The sequence below is a fragment of the Schistosoma haematobium genome, chromosome ZW (genome assembly GCF_000699445.3).
Source record: "Schistosoma haematobium chromosome ZW, whole genome shotgun sequence".
In the NCBI taxonomy this organism is placed as follows: domain Eukaryota; kingdom Metazoa; phylum Platyhelminthes; class Trematoda; order Strigeidida; family Schistosomatidae; genus Schistosoma; species Schistosoma haematobium.
In genome coordinates, this window is record NC_067195.1 from 57,141,660 (window position 1) to 57,160,316 (window position 18,657).

Genomic DNA, 18,657 nt, shown 5'->3' on the forward strand with positions numbered 1-18,657 from the left:
CTTCCGAAGAAATTTCGGCTTTCACTATAGAGAGCCATAACTCTACTAAATGAAGATCCTTCAATTCTGAGGGCAGAGTTTAAATTGTTTAAATTGTTTATTCCGGTTCGCGTTTTTAGCAAGGTTGTTTTCTACAGGAGGGGGTTGCTAATCTTATGCCCAACCGCCCTCCTTTGCTCAATGTTCGGACGTGCACTAACCCTAGAAGGGCTACTCGCGGAGTTAGAAAGTAGTAATGTGGAGTATTGAATATAAATAAAAATCCAAAAAATGCGAGATTATTGTCTGTCATATTATTTTGTCAATGTAAAGGATATTAATTTTTTTCTGAATGCCCTGGTACGGCCGAGAGTGGGGAGAGTCCGCTCTCCCTCTCGAAATGCTCTCACATGGCCACGCGTATACAGCCTCTGCCAGGGAAGTCCTACTCATTGCCTTCTCGTGGCGGGGGTGTTGTTTACGAAAATGAGAGGACGAAAAGCGAATGTCCGGCGCTTTAACCGGATTCCAAATCAATGGTGCACATGGGCTCCAGTATCCTGCGGGAACAAATGGCGTATGAACCAATCGTTGGTCACCGGCTACCATGGGACTGCATCTCCTTACGATGCTCCACTGCCTTGTGGGTTAGACCTTTAGGTCAAAGGCTCGGGGAGTGGCCCCTAAGAAAACCACCTGCTTCGGTTTGGGCACCCGGGCAGTATCACAGCCCACACACAAATTGATGAACTCTTTATGCCTATGGAAATTACCTTTCTCGCTTTGAAAAACAAACAATTGATTCAGATTATTATCATTACAATTATTGTCATTATTAATACTATTACTATTATTACTACTATTATTGTAATTATTGTTATTATTATTATTATCATTATTATTATTATTTTCCACATTATTCACCCTCTTTTATACTTATACAGCGGCTCGTCTTTGGTGGAAATTCGACTGTATCTAAACGTTCTCGAGTCACTGTCCGGTTGAAAATTGTATGTTACCACCGAATACGAGGACTGAAGCAGTTTTTCTGAAACCATGTGCACCATTCAAACTGGCTGCCTTCAACGTTCGCACATTTATGCAGGTCGGACAACAGATAGGGCTGGCTATGTCTTTGGAAAGTCTTAATATTGATGTTTGTTGTCTATCCGAGACCCGTATTCAAGACTCTGGCGAAGTACTACAAATTCGATCTCCATCTGTCACTTCGAAAAGCTTGTTTTACGTGCGCTTATCCGGGGACACTGTGGCATCTTCGTCTGGTCTTGCTGGCGTTGGTGTCGCACTAAGCGCTAGAGCTGAGGCAGCACTAGTCGATTGGATCCCCATTAACAGTCAGTTATGCGCTGTTAGATTAGAAAGTTCCATCAAAGTGAGAAGAAATCGGCGTGAGAAACGATGTCTTTTCGTCATCTCCGCCTATGCTCCGACAGATTGCAGCCCGGATGCAATCAAGGATGAGTTTTACCACCAGTTATCAGTTCTTCTCCAGAAAGTGCGTTCGACAGATATTGTAGTACTAGCCGGAGACTTGAATGCCCAGGTCGGGCGTCTAGGCACAGAAGAGAGTCGTTTAGGTGGCCGATGGGGACTCGTTGGTCGCAGGTCAGATAACGGGGACCGTCTACTGCAACTTTGCACAGACCACAACCTGTTTCTGGCTAGCACTAACTTTCGGCACAGTCATCGCCGATGTGCCACCTGGCGTCCTCCCTCTGCATCTCAAGCCTGGACTCAGATTGATCACATCGCGATCAGCTACCGCTGGCGTGGTTGTGTACAAGACTGCCGCTCCTTTTGGAGTACCTATCTGGACTCTGACCATACCTTGGTCTGCGCCAATCTTGCCTTACTTTTCAGTGGCCAACGAAGTGACCACCACCAAAAGATTGATGTTAGCAAGCTGGTTGCAACTTCTGTTGCAAGTAAGTATCGAACCGAGCTAGCCTCTAGGCTAGCTACCACTCCACCGAAAAGTATAGACGAGCATTGGTTGCAATTGCATGACGCCATGAAAATGGCGGGATCAGTCAGTTGTGGGTTTGCGAAACGTCCCGCTTTTAAGCACTGGGTTTCTCCAGGTTCCTTACAACTCATTGAAGCCCGTCGGTCTACTCCGGGTGACCGTGAGTTTGACCATAAACGAAGGATGTTACGTAAGGAAATTGGGCAAAGCTTGCGTAAGGACCGAGAAGCCTGGTGGTCGATGCGTGCTAATGAGCTGGAAGCAGCAGCTGCATCTGGTAACTACTGGAAGCTCTTCCAGCTCATCCGAGCCACTAGCAGCAAGAAGTCTGGTGTGAGTGAAACAATCTGTGGGGATGATGGGATGCCAATCACTAACATCTATCGACGTCTTGGACGATGGGCAGAATTTTTCGAAGGGCAGTTCAACTGGCCTGCTGCTCCGGCAACATCGGTCAGACTGTCCTGCCCTCCATGGCCGGTGACGACTGATCCACCAAATGAGGCGGAAGTCCGCAAGGAACTCCAACTCTTGAAGCGTTACAAATCACCTGGCTCAGATGACTTACCTCCGGCTCTTTTTAAAGATGGTGGTGACTTTTTGACTAAGGAATTGACGACGTTGTTTACAAAGGTTTGGGAACTAGAGAGTGTACCAACGTCATGGAATGAGTCGATAGTTGTCCCTATCTTTAAAAAGGGTTCACGTCGTTCCTGTAACAACTATCGGGGGATAAGTTTACTTCCGATTGCGTCCAAGCTATTGGCTTCCGTCATTCTTCGTAGGTTGTTCAAAACCCGAGAAAGATTGACTCGCGAGGAGCAGGCTGGGTTTCGTTCTGGTCGAGGATGTATTGATCATATATTCACCCTCCGCCTAATGTTAGAACACCGCCATACTTTTCAAAGGCCAACAATCGTAGTGTTTCTTGACATCAGGGCTGCCTTCGATTCGTTGGACAGGACTGTTCTCTGGGATTGTCTATTGAAGAAAGGTGTGCCTGAGAAGTTTATTAACATCCTAAAGGCCCTATATACAAACACCTCAGGCAGAGTGAGGGCATACAACTACCTCTCTCCATTGTTCCATTCGAGCAGTGGGGTTAGGCAGGGTTGCCCAATCTCACCATTCCTCTTCAACTTTGCCATCGATGACATTCTGGAAACAGCTCTGATGGATGTAAGTAATGGTGGTGTGGATCTGTTGCCTGGAGAAAGACTTCTCGACCTTGAGTATGCAGACGATATTGTCTTACTGTGCGATAATGCCCAAGGCATGCAATCCGCACTTAATCAGTTGGCAATCAGTGTCCGTAGGTATGGTATGTGCTTTGCACCTTCGAAGTGCAAAGTACTTCTACAAGACTGGCAGGATTCTAATCCTGTATTCAGCCTGGATGGTGAGCAGATAGACGTAGTTGAGAAGTTCGTGTATCTGGGTAGCTGCATAAGTGCTGGTGGGGGTGTGAGTGATGAGATCAATGCACGAATAGTGAAAGCCAGAGCGGCTTATGCCAATCTGGGCCACCTTTGGCGCCTTCGTGATGTTAGTCTGGCTGTAAAAGGTCGGATCTACAACGCGTCGGTGAGAGCAGTTTTGCTCTATGCTTGTGAAACCTGGTCTCTCCGAGTTGAGGACGTTAGACGACTCTCTGTGTTCGATCATCGCTGTCTCCGAAGGATTGCTGACATTCAGTGGCAACACCATGTCAGTAATGCAGAGGTTCGGCATCGTGTGTTCGGGCACAGAGATGATAATTCAATTGGTGTCACCATCTTGAAACACCGACTTCGGTGGCTTGGACATGTTCTACGAATGTCGTCCCAGAGAATTCCACGTCGTGCATTATTTGCCGACTCTGGGACTGGTTGGAAGAAGCGGAGAGGTGGTCAGTGCATGACATGGTGTCGTGGTATGAAAGAAAGCTGCAAAGGACTGGCTTCTGTTGGTCCTTCACGACTCCCTGGTTGGGGTCTGAGAGATGGTGCTACACAGTGGCTAGAGACGTTATCAGATATGGCTCAGAATAGAAGCCAGTGGCGATCCTGCTGTAACCTTCTTTTACTTTCTTCATAAAAAGTGGTTGTGTCTCCTTTACCTGAAAGATTTCTTCTGATTGTACCTTTTCGTTCCGTCGTTACTTCCACACTACCTTACTCCAATCTCTTCGTCATTGTTCTCTTTTTCTTTTGCGCTCCTTAGTTTTTTTTCTACTTCTCTTCGAATTCTCATTGTTTTGTGTGGCGCATATATATTGGCGCTCTCTTGTACCAATATTCATATGTTCAAATAAATAAAAATAATTTTTTTCTGAATACCAACTTCTTGTTCAAAGTAAATCAGGAAATTTTTGTACTTGTCGATGAATGCTATTTTTAGTTCAAAATATTACTGCTATAGTCACATTTTTAAAATTTTCTGCTGTTTTTTGTTCTTAGCACAGGTTCAGCCTCAGATAAGTTGGTGCCAAATTGATTATGAAGTCATTTGGAGGTCAGGAAGTGGTTGTCCGATCACGAAATTGTCCACTGTTATTGAAAGCCAAAAATTATCATCAGACAATACGCCAGATTTAATGAAAGTTCCACCAGCACCACCTCTGTGCTTAGCCGCTATAAATATCAAGTCAGTTACACAAAAACATTCAAGTCATTCTGAGGTATGCGTTATTTTTAGATCTAGGATACAGTTGGTTTGTAGACATGTTATTGATATTGAATTTCGTGGTTAAGTAATTTTACTTTGATAGTTCTGCTTTAAGTGATATAATTTAGTAATATTCGTAATAATAATTTATCAAAACTGTAATATCCACTATCCTACTGCATATACTTAGAAACGGGAACCAATGTGATTACCATTACACAAAGTAAGAACACAAAGACTTACAAATAATGATTTATTAACTCCACAAATACACAAACACAAAGTAATTCGTCCGAAATCCCGTAATTGATAAACCAAACACGTCCATCTACATATTGGTTTAGATAAGATAGTTGTTGGAGGTAGTCAACAGAAAACCTTGGACCTACTGGTTCCTACAAATCATCTACACAGGGTTGCTGTAAACATACGAATTACACGCAAAACAGTGCAAGGGATATAATTGTCATACTGGGAGAAAGTTCACACCTGTCATATGGAAAATAAACTAATGTTATACTGAATAAAATGCTATATTGAGAATAAAGACAATGTCACACTGGGAATAAAGCGTTGTCATGAATTGTTGCACTGAGTTAGAAAAAAAGTAGATTTACCGACTTGCCAAAAATACATATATACATTTCAAAGACACATTATTTCAATCACGTTTTTTCTATTTTACAGTTTCTGTTGTGATTATATTTCCTTTGCCAAATTCAAAGATTTTTATTTCATTGTCTTTTGCGTCAGTTCCTTTTTTAAAACATACATTTTTTTCATGCGAATCAGATAATAAATTTCACGGGACTAGTATTGTAGTTGTTACACTATTTTTCCCTTTACGGAAGATTTTTATAGAGTCATTGTTCACATTGGGGTATACAATAGTTATACTCTGCTTACTATCCAATGAAGTCAAACGACGACCTACTGTATTGTTTACAATTATCATCACTTTTTATTCAGATACCCAGTCCTTGTTTATGATGGTGGTTTTCCTTGAGTTTCTGTATCTCTAACTACAAAGATAGTCGATAAACATCACTAGTTTCCTTCAGAACAATATTATCCTTTATTCTCATTTTAAGGACAAATATCAGTTGTTCTTTAGCAAAGCAATCTATCATATAATGATATGATAGAAAGTAACAAATGATGATTTAGAATAATTTTTATTTATTCTGATAACAAAAGTTGTTAAATGGTGATTACGACTTTATTGTTTTGTGTTTTTTTTCTAGGTAATTTCAATTGGGTTGCTGATTGATAATGCTTATCTTCTTGATAAACCGATAGAGAAGAGCCTTTTTCAAACACATTATTTAGGTAAGACTTGAATGCAAGCTTCGTATGTCTTATTACCATTTCATAACTTACATAACTTATTTTAATTTTCCGAATATTTGTGCGTTGCACCTTTCTTATTCTACTAGTTTTACTTGTATATTCTTGTGGTGTATAATAATGTCTACATATTATTTTAGATTCATCAACACTTTTTCTGCGTCTAGATAATAATACATTTGATTTTTTAATCATACTATCATCAAAATCTTGAGAACTAATTGGTGATACTTCGAATGATTGCATGTTTATTAATAAAACTGAAGTTTTCGTTTCTCACTGTACGAATATTGAGGAAATAAAATTGTTAATTTACTTTACGAACTTATTCTGACGTTCTTTTTTATATGTTCTTAAAGCTAATCAGGATAATTCTTCGTCAACTTCAAATAGAGTACATTATTCTCCAAATTATTTGACTTTAGTTCGATCTACTAATATCATTTGATATTTAATAAAGTTATTCCTAAGTAATGAAAAGTAATACAAGTGACTTGCTAGTCCTGTACTTGATACATAACTATCTAATACAAAAACAGACATTAACATGAAGCCTGGCACAGATGTGCGCTAGCCCAAGTTGCCAGACCAGATTAGTACGACAAAATGAAAGTAACAAAAGAGATTAAAATAATATGGTAGCAATGACAAAAAAGGTTGATCCTTGGGGATATGATTTAAAAACACTAAGTAGAAAGGTATGTATAAAGGTATACTGGAATTCAAGATCGAGGGGAAAATAAAGAGTACATGCATTTGCACCATTGTGAACTATCTTGAACCATGTAACTGTCTCCAACCAAAACACACGAATTGCAACTAGGCACTCTGCTTCTACCATCAAGTTTCAGACCGACAGTCAATGATTTCGTGGACTGGTTTCAAGTTTTAGTTTGGCCGCCCCCAGCTTTCAACTTTCATCTGTCGTTGAGGTAGGCCGTGGTCAGACTCTTGTGATACATGTCCCAACCCCTTCCGTCAATGAAAATTTACAACCTTATCAACCGATTTATTGCTTTTGTCAAGTATTCTATGTCTAGCATTGCTCACTCGGTTATTTCATGGGGCGCAAGCAATAATTCGATGGCCCTATGTTACATTGATCTATTAAAATAAAATATCTGTTTTTGTAAAGTTTTAGTTTGTGTGTAATTTACTACTTTATTGCTGTGTGTATAATTAGTTCTCTAATTAACACAGTTTTATTACTAGATTCCTGCCAATTTTATGAGGTAGTATATTATCTGAGTAATCTATTTGATCAATCACTTTCCATAAAAAATATGAGTTATGGCGATTGAAATTTAACTTGTTTTCACTTTCACTTTAGTTTTGGCACCTCCTAAAGATGCAGCTTTACCGTATGATCTTCGAACAAAATTGCCAGCCTATGGAGCTCAGTACAGTCCTCCTTCTTCCACTTGGTTATCTTCGAATTCAGGAGTTTCATCAACGCCTTCTACTGTAGAAAAATATAAGAACCGTTCCAATGGAGATTCATCAGGAGCTGGTGGAGTTGATGTTGAACCTAATGAGCGTGCATTGTTAGGTAGATTCTTGACTCGCCTACATAAACTTGATCCTGATATAATTATTGGACATGATTTGTGGGGACATCAAATTGAATTACTAATCCAAAGGTTGAATGCTAATAAAGTTCCTCATTGGCACCGTGTAGGACGGTTACGACGTTCTGTCAACTTCCCAATGAATTTAAACAGTCGAGTTAGTTTTCTTGTTTTATTCATTTGATCATTATTTTATCTTCCATAACAAGTCACAAATTAATATCACTTTGTATAATGGTTTCTGGTATTTGGACGTAAAAATTTTACGTTACTTCACCTTTTATGTTTAAACGAAAAGATGACTGAAGTTTTGATTCAAACACAGAATTTCCAGTTTATCCCTTGGACCTCTAAACTACTTTATTTTATGTGTATTTTTAAATGATATTCATACCGTTCAATTAATCAAATTTTCAGTACCTAAAAGGCTTAGAACAGTCTGCCTTATATCACTTTATCTAATTAGTACTTCTTTATTATTCGCACTTTTCTTCATTTTAGCCTTGGATTATTCGTCATTCAATGCCTGGTCGTCTTGTTTGTGACACTAAAGTATCTGCTCGTGAATTGGTTCGATCAAGAACATACAACCTTTCTGATCTAGCCAGTCAAGTTTTAGGAGAAGTTACTTCTAAAAAGGACGACAAATCCTCGCAAATTAGTTTACTTCCAAAACGTCAAATTCCACCCATCCTAATCAGTCGACTGAATGGAAACACTAAACTTGTTTGTGATAACGATCTTTCAATATTGGGTTTTGGTGCAGAATTAGCAGACATTGAAATAGATTCTGCTGATTTACGATGTTTGTTCTCTAATTCCGACTTAGTACGACAGCTTATTGATTTTTGTCTTTCTGATGCACATCTTGTCCTTAGACTATGTCATCAGTTACAGGTTAGTAATTCTCAAACATTTAATACCTGCCTGTATATTTTTATATTATGATGAGGATCATTTTGCTGTTAAATAATCTTTCCAGTTCCACGTCAGAAAAAAAGTTGAACTTGAATCAATTTAATACACTAGAGCTTTACACTATCCCGATCTTTGTGACGTAAGTTAAAATTAAAGCCTAAAATTCATTGCTTGAATTTCACATAGTAACAGTGTACTTGGAAAATCATTTTTAAGGAAACTAAGTAAAATTAGAAGTCACAGGGATGAATGGTCGATTATATTTCTGACTAATATGTAAAAACGGTTAATACCTTTAAAAAGTCGAAATACTTGAAAGGATCACAGTAACAGATTTATATTTTGTTCACTCGTGTTCAATTTATTTATATTTTTGTCAATGTGATGTTTAATCTAATCTCTTGGTAAGCTATTGTTGCATTTTGTGTAAATACGTACTAATTTTTACTGTGCGAAAACTAAACTGTTATCTAAATATCTCTTTCTAAATTTTTACACTGATGTTTCTTTACAAAATGTTTTGAATTCTGTTGTTACCTTTTTCCTTTAGGTTTTACCTCTTGCAATGCAGATTACCTCTATTTGTGGTAACGTACTTAGTCGCACTTTGTCAGGTGGTCGTGCTGAGCGTAACGAGGCCTTACTTCTTCATGCCTTCACTCAACACGGATACATTGTCCCAGATCCACCTGTATCTCATCGCGGTCCACATAGTAATCGTCATGATGAATGGGATGGTATTCAAGACCAAGCAATTGAAGAAGCAGGAACTGGACGTAGGAAACCAGCCTATACTGGTGGATTAGTGCTTGAACCAAAAAAAGGTAGTTGGTATGTTATTTTTAAATGTTCTCATGTTTATCACAATCACCTTTTCTTTCGGCTTTCGTTTTTGTGCTTCAATTTGAAGTGTTCAGAATAGTAATATTAAATATTATCAATCTTTAGATGCTCATAGTTGTTTAACTCTAACTTTGTTATGCAAATATAGTATTTTTGTGTCCGTTTACTTTGATAATCAACTTGTATATTTGAGATTTGCATCAGTTACTTTAATGAAAGGTATGAGACTTTGTTCGTCTTGAAGCTTATAAATTACGTTATTTATATTCTAGATGTCTCTATTCCACTCAGAAGCAGGGTAATTTTTCCTATCATATTTATTTTGAGTCGCTGTATAAGTTCGTTGTCAACTTGTTTTAGTGATATGTAACTCAGTTATCTCGAAAATACTTCTCTCAAGTACTAACGCTAATAGCTATCCGATTTCATCCGTATTTAGCTAAATCTGTTTATTAAACCTGAATTTGAGACATGATTGTTGAGTACTATGGCCTTAAGCTGTTATTTTATTAGGTATGTTTTACATCTCCTTTCAACAGACACTAAATAAAGGCATGTATGAACAATATCTAATTTAGTGCAGATATTTCCAAGTCCAATTTTTCCCACTTTATATCATAATGATTGGTAATCAACGAATTAAAAGTAGATATACCGGGCATGGTGATTCATCAAAAATAATCAGAAAATAAAGATATCAAAAGAAGCAAATGAAATTGAGGAATAAGTGGTATGAAAAATTGCTATCATATCATGAACAGTTTTCAACCATAGGGATAGTTATTTCACTGACCCTAAACTAGAACTTTCCAATTCGTATACTATTCAAACCAATAGTTGTTGTTTTTATTTACCAATACCATATGTATGTTTGGTCATCCATATCCTTTTTTCAACTTATTGATCTACTTGCTACTATACCACCTCAGCATAGACAGCGGCTTAACTTTCATGCTGTTTATTTAACCAATTCAGTGGAGTTAACAAACTAATCTCCCCTTGTATAGTATTGTACGGTTATTATTAGTGTTGCACTCTATTTGTTGACACTTAAAAGTTTTTCCTATACCTTCAAAAAGAACGTCAAAATTAAACCGAATATTAGCCAGTAATGAGAAAGATGTACGTTTATTTTAACTCTTGGCTTTCCGATGGAATTAACTAGGGTAAGAATTTTTTTTTCTTAATCATCTGTGTTTTATTTCAGTGTCCGTTAATTTGGCGGCTTGTTCAAAATCCCTATCATTTATTCCCATAGATCGAACAAGTCGTTGACTCGGGCACTGTCAAATACTACTGAAAATCGGAAAATAGTTGTTTCACAGGTTGAAATCATGAGTCGATTGAAGCTAGACCACCATGGAAAACCTGGAAGCACTGGACGGCCGTTTCGTCCTAGTATGGAACTCCTCAGCAGTGCGCATCCACGATCCCGCACCACGTGGGGCTCGAACCCAGGACCTACTGGCCTCGCGCGCGAGCACTTAACCACTAGACCACTGAGCCGGCATCTAACGGTGTTAATGTCTAACTTCAACCAATCCACGAAGTTGCGCCACCGTACACCATTGTCTTCAGTGAGTTACTATCTCACAACAGACCTGAAGTTAAGTGCTCGCGCGCGAAGCCAGTAGGTCCTGGGTTCGAGCCCCATGTGGTGCGGGATCATGGATGCGCACTGCTGATGAGTCCCGTACTAGGACGAAACGGCCGTCCAGGTTTTCCATGATGGTCTAGCTTCAATCGACTCATGATTTCAACCTGTGAAATTTCTATAACTCTCCACAAAACCCATTCTGAAAATAGTTGTTTGTTTTAAAGTTTCTGTTGTTTACGTTCGGGTTTAAAAATTATGTAACTTAAGATCAATAAAGTATTCACTGTATTTCATTTGTCTGTTTCTTTCTAGTATATTTCGGATGTTTTCGTTTTAACTTATGTACTGTTAAATTACCTTCATGGTTCATTACATCGTTCTGTTGTCTACTAGATTCGTCCAAAAATAGTGATTTTTCTAACTACCAAAAATATTCTTAGTTATGCCTGATTATATTCCTTAAATATAGGGCTTTTTTATTCGTCACTGTTTATATTTTAAAGTGGCTCGTGTCTTTTCACCTACAATTGCTATTTACATATTTTTAACCCATCAACTTTTTTCCTCAAAAAGGATTTTATGACAAATACATCCTACTTCTGGATTTCAACTCTTTGTACCCATCTATTATACAAGAATTTAATATTTGCTTTACTACTGTTGACCGTGATCTTGTGGCAACTACTTCATCTGACAAAGAGGTATGTCTAAATTTAGTACCGTTTTTCTAATTGGTAAGTTATCCGGTGCTGTGATTTTGTCAAACTCAAAGTTCGATAATCGAGATGTTTGTGATATGATTCGTTCTGCTTTAAGTTTTCAGAGTCAATTCATTGAGGAATGGGGTTTATGATTAATCATGAATTGGACATTCGTACCGTTACTTTAGAAACTAGATTCAATATGAATTAGTTGTGTGATGAATAATTCAAGAAAATTTTCACTTCAAATGTGTAAATAAAGTATTTTTAAAATGCTCTTTATGTTGAATTTCATCATGCTTTCATGCTGAATTTGTAGTTGCGTTTTGAAACGTCATCCCTGATGTCATACTTTTTTCCTTCTGTGACCAGCCTGAGGTTTGTATATTTTCGTTTTTATCTAGTGATTATATCTGCAAATTGAGATTAGTAGAACTTTTGCTTTAAACAATTCATTGTCATTTAGTGATGTGATTATTGATAATTTTTAAATATGCGTTGTTTTTCTACTATTTGCTTAGTTTATCTGTACAGAGTAATCACCGTTATTTCATGTCTATTACCGTTAGTCAATTAAATGAATGGCTGTTATTTTCGTCTAAATAACTTGTCCTAATTTTTTTTCTAGTTGTTGTACTTACTAGTGAGTGTATCGTATATTATTCATATGGCCAAGAATAACTCACTATGATCTTATGAATAGCAAGATGTATTGTCGTTTTAACATATTTTAGATTGCTAAATAAATTTTCATAATCATTTCTTTTATAGCCTTTAGATCTCGATACCATTGTTACCACTCTATTAGCTACAGTTCATGGTGATTCTAATAATTTATCTGTTGTAAAATCTGATAATGACAAAAAAATACGCCTTCCAGTCGATCAAGAACCTGGTTTATTACCTGCAGAAATTAGACGTTTAGTTGAATCACGTAAAGAAGTAAAAAAGTTGTTGGCAAATACATCATCTGGTGATGCTGCACAACGTGCACAATGGAATACTAGACAAGCTGCACTAAAGTTAACGGCCAATAGTGTTTATGGTTGTTTAGGGTTTGCTGCTTCTCGATTCTGTGCTCGAGGTTTGGCTGCCTTAGTTACTGGTTTAGGACGTGCAGTACTTATGAACACTAGAGACCTAGTGGAAAATATGAACATGGAAGTAAGTTGACTATTTTTCGATTATTTATTTATGCCTAAATATCGGTTAAAATAAGTTTTTTACACAATTATTGATTTCCTAAACTCTTGGAGTTTAAACACGTATTGAGTTAATTATTTGCTACACACCACGTATCCATTTCTTTGTACATACTCAATGCTAGAATCGACGTTCATTGTGTATGAAGGTAACGGGGAACATGAGCAATAGTTCTCAAAGGACAACAAAACTGTTTCTCAGTACTGCTCGATCTCCAGTTGTCCTCATTTTGTTATTCCATTCCTTCAAAAATCACCTAGATAAATATATTGGCTTTACAGTACTATAAAAATTATCAAATATCCTAATATTATGTTAGTTTGGATACCCATTTTTATAATTCTTCATATACACATCTGAATACTTGTCTGTTGCTTATCTACGAAGAATTCTTATGTATATTTCTATTGACAGATTATTTTATTGGATATTTTTCAAATTTATTTTTATAATAAGGTTATTTACGGTGATACCGATTCCATTATGGTTAATACTAATACAACCGATTTATTAGCTGCATTAGCTATTGGTGAAAAAATACGCCAAGAAGTCAATAAACACTATCGTCTTTTAGAGCTTGACACAGATGGTGTTTATGCTGCTATGTTGCTTTTAGCTAAAAAGAAATATGCAGCCTTATCAGTTATAAATCCTGTTCAGTGGGCTGCAGCCGCAAAAATATCAATTAATCAAGGACTAACACCAAAAGTTGTTTGTACAAAACAAGAAATGAAAGGTTTGGATATTGTTCGACGTGACTGGTCAGCACTTGCTATATCTGTTGGTCGACGATGTGTGGCTGCTTTGTTGTCTGGTGAACCTAAAGATATCATTTTAGATCGCATACATGCTGATTTAACTGAAACAGCTGAAAAAGTGCGTCAAGGAAACTTACCTATTTCAGAATTTATTATAACTAAGGTAAGTTTATCTGAAGTTGATGAATTTCTAAATCTGAAACGCTTGTATACTTTAAACGTCTTATATTATTCTACCTTCCATAGTGTATTCAGTTAACTGTTTTCTTTTCTAGTTTGGATCATTTTCTATTCACAGTTGATTTGTCTTCCATAAATCCAGTGAAATTATCTGTTAATCTTTACAGAAATCTGTATGCTTACGTAATTGTTTATAACATTGATGCTTATCCGCATATTCTTTTGTTTCATTTCTTGTTTGAAACGTTACAGATGCTAACTAAAAATCCGGAGGACTATTCTGATACAAAAAGTCAACCTCATGTACAAGTAGCTTTACGTCTCAATGGTTCTACTGCAGATGATAAGAAAACTGGCACGCGTCGACTTCGTGCAGGAGATACTGTCGAGTATGTAATCTGCGAAGATGGTTCCGGACAACTTGCGACACATCGTGGTTACAGTCCAACGGAGCTTACCAGTCGTTTGTATAAAGTATCTGACGGTATGTATTGTCTTATAATATTTATTGCACTTCAGGTTAACATTAATATTATTTTTAATGTACATTACTTGGAAGAAAATTACTGATAATTTTCTACTGGGGTTACTAAGTGTTCTAATGAACTTTGGTACAACTGTATCTGTTGTTTTGTGAAAATATTGTTCTAATATTATTGATTAGGCTTTTTTATCATTATGTTAAATGGTATCTGAAAGGAAAAGGGCCCTAAAACCTTATTTGATCATGAACTAGATCAGTGTATATTCTATGTACATGAAATGTATTCAAAAATATTAAGTATTAGAATCATTTGAAAAGAAGTGTAAGCATTTTCGTTGTGTTACTTATGGTTCAGTTACTTGGCGATTACTAATCAAAATAATTTCATTTTTTGTTATTCTCTTCCAAATGGGCAAATCCTTTTTTGATATAGCGGACATCACTTGTTAACATGTCGAGGAAGTTAAATCTTGCGACTTAGGTTTATGGTGATTATGGGTGTTAATTGAAAAGTCATTTCGTTAAAACAATTAAACTGATTAACTAGTCAATTTGTCTTAATTCACAGTTTAACATGTAGCTAAGTTCAATCATCTTTGACTTTTGTTTTCAGTGTATTCCGTTCGTCATGCATAGTATGACTGAATAAATATGATTAAAGCATCAAGATTATATTTATGTGTTGCTGACTAAATAATCTTCATACATCCAAATATTCCATTATTATCAAATTATTGTTTATTTCTCAAAACTCGGTCATGGGTCGTAGGAATCTAAAAAACTTGAGTAGGAACATTTAATGTATGCATTACCAGAAATTTTTTTAACATGTTCACCTAAAAGCAATACTAATAAGTACATTAACTTTTTATTCGTGATCCTCATGCAATCTGTTTTCGGTTGATATATTTCATCAGTTTGATATCACATCAATGGAACAATTCATAATCTGAACTTAATAATTTGTCCTTATTGTATTGTTTACCATATCAGTTTATATGCTGCAAAATACATAATTTGATTAGTTATTTTCCGATAATGCACCTATATACATCGTATTACATCTTCATTCACATGGTTATCTTCAAAATTTGACTCATCCATTCTCCAAATGGGTATAATTGAGTTATTTACATAATATCAGAAAATATATCTTACCTTATTTTGTTTATTATCCGGATCACGAAATATCTATAATGACTGATTTAATTATACGAGTGGGTTCATAATTAGTTTCGGTAATTTACTTTGTATTGTTTACTTTATTGCCGCCATCTTTAATTCTTTGATGTCCGCTTGTTGTCTTCTTTTTAATTTTTCTTTTCTAGATTCGGAACCATCTACAAAAGCAAGTCTTTCAATCGATGTGAATTACTACTTAGCTCATCAAATACATCCTGTTGTTAGTCGACTAGTTGCACCTATTGACGGTACTTCTCCTGCTCGTATTGCTGATTGCCTTGGACTTGATCCATCAGGTTATCGTCGTTCTAATGTAACTACTGTTGTAGATGAAGATGATGAAAATGTGAGTTCTCATCGTACTTTCTGCATAAATTTCATATTCTTTCCGGCTACCTAATAATTTGTTTTTATTTTTCCAGAACCCAGATAGTGGCTTTTCCTCTGGATTCTCTAACTTCACTAATTGTGGAGATGTTGAACTACTTTACATCAATTGTCCACGAAATTGTGATGGTCCTCCAATCGCAATTAAAACATCAGCTTTCAGTGTGGTTGGTAAAACTTGGTTTGTGAGTTTTTATTCTAATTATTTTTCATTATTGTTAAATTTACTTTGGTTGCATTTTCTACTGTTTATCTGTACATAACCAGATGTTTTTATCGTGTAGATGTATGCAAATGTGTTTGATATACTTTACTTAGTGAAGTTGAGACAGTTTTTTGAAAATTAGTCTGGCACTATAATAAGAGGAAGGAGATACAAAATAGGTTATTAAAGTTATTTAAGATTTATATTGGGTTAGAGCGAATAAATCTTGTTTTCCGTGGTTTTTTTTCAAATTTGTAAAGAAAATCAAATGTATAAAACTACTTTTTTATTTTAGTGTCCTACATGTTCGCACAATTTATTGCTTTCACAAGATTCTTCTCGCCTTGTTACTAATCGCTTGGTTTTTGAAGCGCGTCGTCTTATTGTCCGCTATCAATTAGGTTGGATGACTTGTGAAGATCCTGCTTGTGCTGTAGTCACACGTTCGTTACACTGTCCTCCAAGTTCTGGTCATCATACTACTGGTGAGTCCGACGGTCTTTGGGCTCGTGGTGGACGTCCTCTCTGTGGAGTATGTGGAGGACAGGCAGCACTCAAGTCCAATTACTCTGAGGCAAAGCTCTATAGGCAGTTATGCTTTTTCAGATACCTAGTGACTCCACCAAACAATAAGAATGCTGGAAGTAATGCTGATATGGAAAGTTAGTCACAAAATGAATTTGTTGTTCTTGTATTATTGTTTCTTATTTATAGTGCCTCATTATTATATTGATATAAAATAATTCTTACTGATTCTTTAGGTATGTTTTGTGTTACGTATTTGTTGTACCTCATTGGATCGGACATATTTTGTAACGCTCTTGGAGTCAGTACTCACAATAAGCTGTTGTTTTGTCTAAGAACTATCAGTGTCTTTGTCTTAAACATTCTCAATCTTGAATAGTTCGTCTCATTTTCGATCCTGATAGTGTTAAAACCACATTATTTACTTAATTTTTCGGAGACATCTAAAATTACAGAGGGAAAATAAACTCTTCTAACCATTTGAAGTTGATACCACTTACGGTTTTTTATGACAAGTTCGCTACACCGGTTATATGGGTACTTACTCTACTGTTATTTATTATATTAAAAGACGTTATTATGAGTTTGAATACTTCAATAGAAACTTAAATTCCGTCATAGTATGCGTGTAATCTACTTGTTCATACTAATTCGTGTTCTCTATTCCATTTTTCTTCCGTCTTCCCTCTCTCAAAGCCTGTGATTTAAGCCTAATGGATTTTTACTTCCATTTTGTTTAATTATAAATTATTTTACATTTGTGATGCGACGATACGCATAGATCTACTTCTGAGTTAGATATTTAGCATTCATATTATTTAAATAGATAGATTTAAACTAGCGAAAGCGGTTTGTTATTCTATCACATTCACAATGTATGAAAACTTCAATGAGTTTTGAATGATCACCGATACTTATAAATTTAAACCTGCCTAGTCTCTTCTCACTTTCATCCGACTGATCAACTCCTTACTCTTTTTTTACATAAAATAATTATGACTCTATGAACTAATTACTAGATTGTTTCTTTTACTCATTTTCTAATAGTTACTCTACCTCCAGTGGTTTCCAGCATTCTTTCGCAATGCCGAATTCATTTTGATCGTCTTTTATCTCATTCTGCATTTGCAATGGTAGACTTGGGTAAATTATTTTCCGGTCTCCGTACAACTTGCACTGGACCTGGATTCCGTTAACTTAAAAGATCGCTTCTCACTACAGTATTTGTATTATTTCTGTTTATTCGTAAATGTAAATATTTATTTTTTCTATACTAATAACTTTTATGTATCGAGTTTTATGGAATAAACGAATTCGCTTCTAATTTCTTAACGAGTAAATTCTAAATATTGTTGTTTAGTTACCGTGAGCGTTTACTTCTCGACCAGCATAAATAGCATTAACAATGATTATGTATACACTAATTATGGGTATAAGATAGTTGAAAAAAGGCTGGAAAGCTAGACCATGTATTTATTTTAAATCATGCAGACATCGTGCAGATTATTGGTTGTTCATGAGCGTTCCTTGTAGAAAAGAGAAGATGTCAATCTCACGTATTAAGAGTCGCACTAGCATTGTAAGCAACCATTATCATCGCATACAATATTCGTCACCGGCTGACATCCGTTAACATGTAGAAAATTAGTTTCTAATAAAACGAGTGAGGTAAATCCTACAAAACTTCGATATTCAAAATCGAGCACAACCATAAGAAGTGAAACGCCAATTCCAATTTCTCCCTAAGCACGCAGTGAAAACAACACGAGAAAAACGAGGGCAAAACGAATATAGCAGATATCAAAGAATCGGACTTCATTCCGGAGGTTGCGGGTTCGAGTCCCGCCCGGGATGGGCGCTTTTGAAAGGCCCAATCTACTCAGTCATATGTGGTGAAAGTACACCTCGTGCCATCCACACACTGCCAGTTCGGACAGACGGTACCGACCCGACGCACGCTGTGTGTGCGTGTCTCCGACATCGTCCGCCACTCCACTCGTGTTGATGATGCGACTGGGTGGAGCTGACCGAATTCCCGGTACGCAGTAGACACTCAGCTTGTTGTTTGACTGTCCGTGTGTCGTGGTGCATATGACGGATGTCACAGCAGATCCACTTCGTGACACTTGAGCTGGCATCGATTTGTG

The 18,657-nt window shown here is 36.6% G+C and overlaps 1 protein-coding gene across 1 annotated transcript in view; it reads left to right on the plus strand.

Moving 5' to 3' along the window:
• Positions 1-18,078, plus strand: part of POLA1 (DNA polymerase alpha catalytic subunit) — a 31,737-nt gene extending 13,659 nt beyond the window's left edge. Inside the window, exons 11-23 of the mRNA XM_051211856.1 lie at positions 4,405-4,625; positions 5,857-5,941; positions 7,290-7,684; positions 8,029-8,424; positions 8,996-9,269; positions 11,459-11,586; positions 12,358-12,750; positions 13,246-13,710; positions 13,980-14,211; positions 15,540-15,739; positions 15,816-15,965; positions 16,281-16,647; positions 17,558-18,078. Of these exons, the coding sequence (XP_051071965.1) occupies positions 4,405-4,625; positions 5,857-5,941; positions 7,290-7,684; positions 8,029-8,424; positions 8,996-9,269; positions 11,459-11,586; positions 12,358-12,750; positions 13,246-13,710; positions 13,980-14,211; positions 15,540-15,739; positions 15,816-15,965; positions 16,281-16,647; positions 17,558-17,706 (3,455 nt within the window). The 3' untranslated portion in view covers positions 17,707-18,078. The remainder of the gene's footprint in view (positions 1-4,404; positions 4,626-5,856; positions 5,942-7,289; positions 7,685-8,028; positions 8,425-8,995; positions 9,270-11,458; positions 11,587-12,357; positions 12,751-13,245; positions 13,711-13,979; positions 14,212-15,539; positions 15,740-15,815; positions 15,966-16,280; positions 16,648-17,557) is intronic.
• The last annotated feature ends 579 nt before the right edge of the window (positions 18,079-18,657 follow it).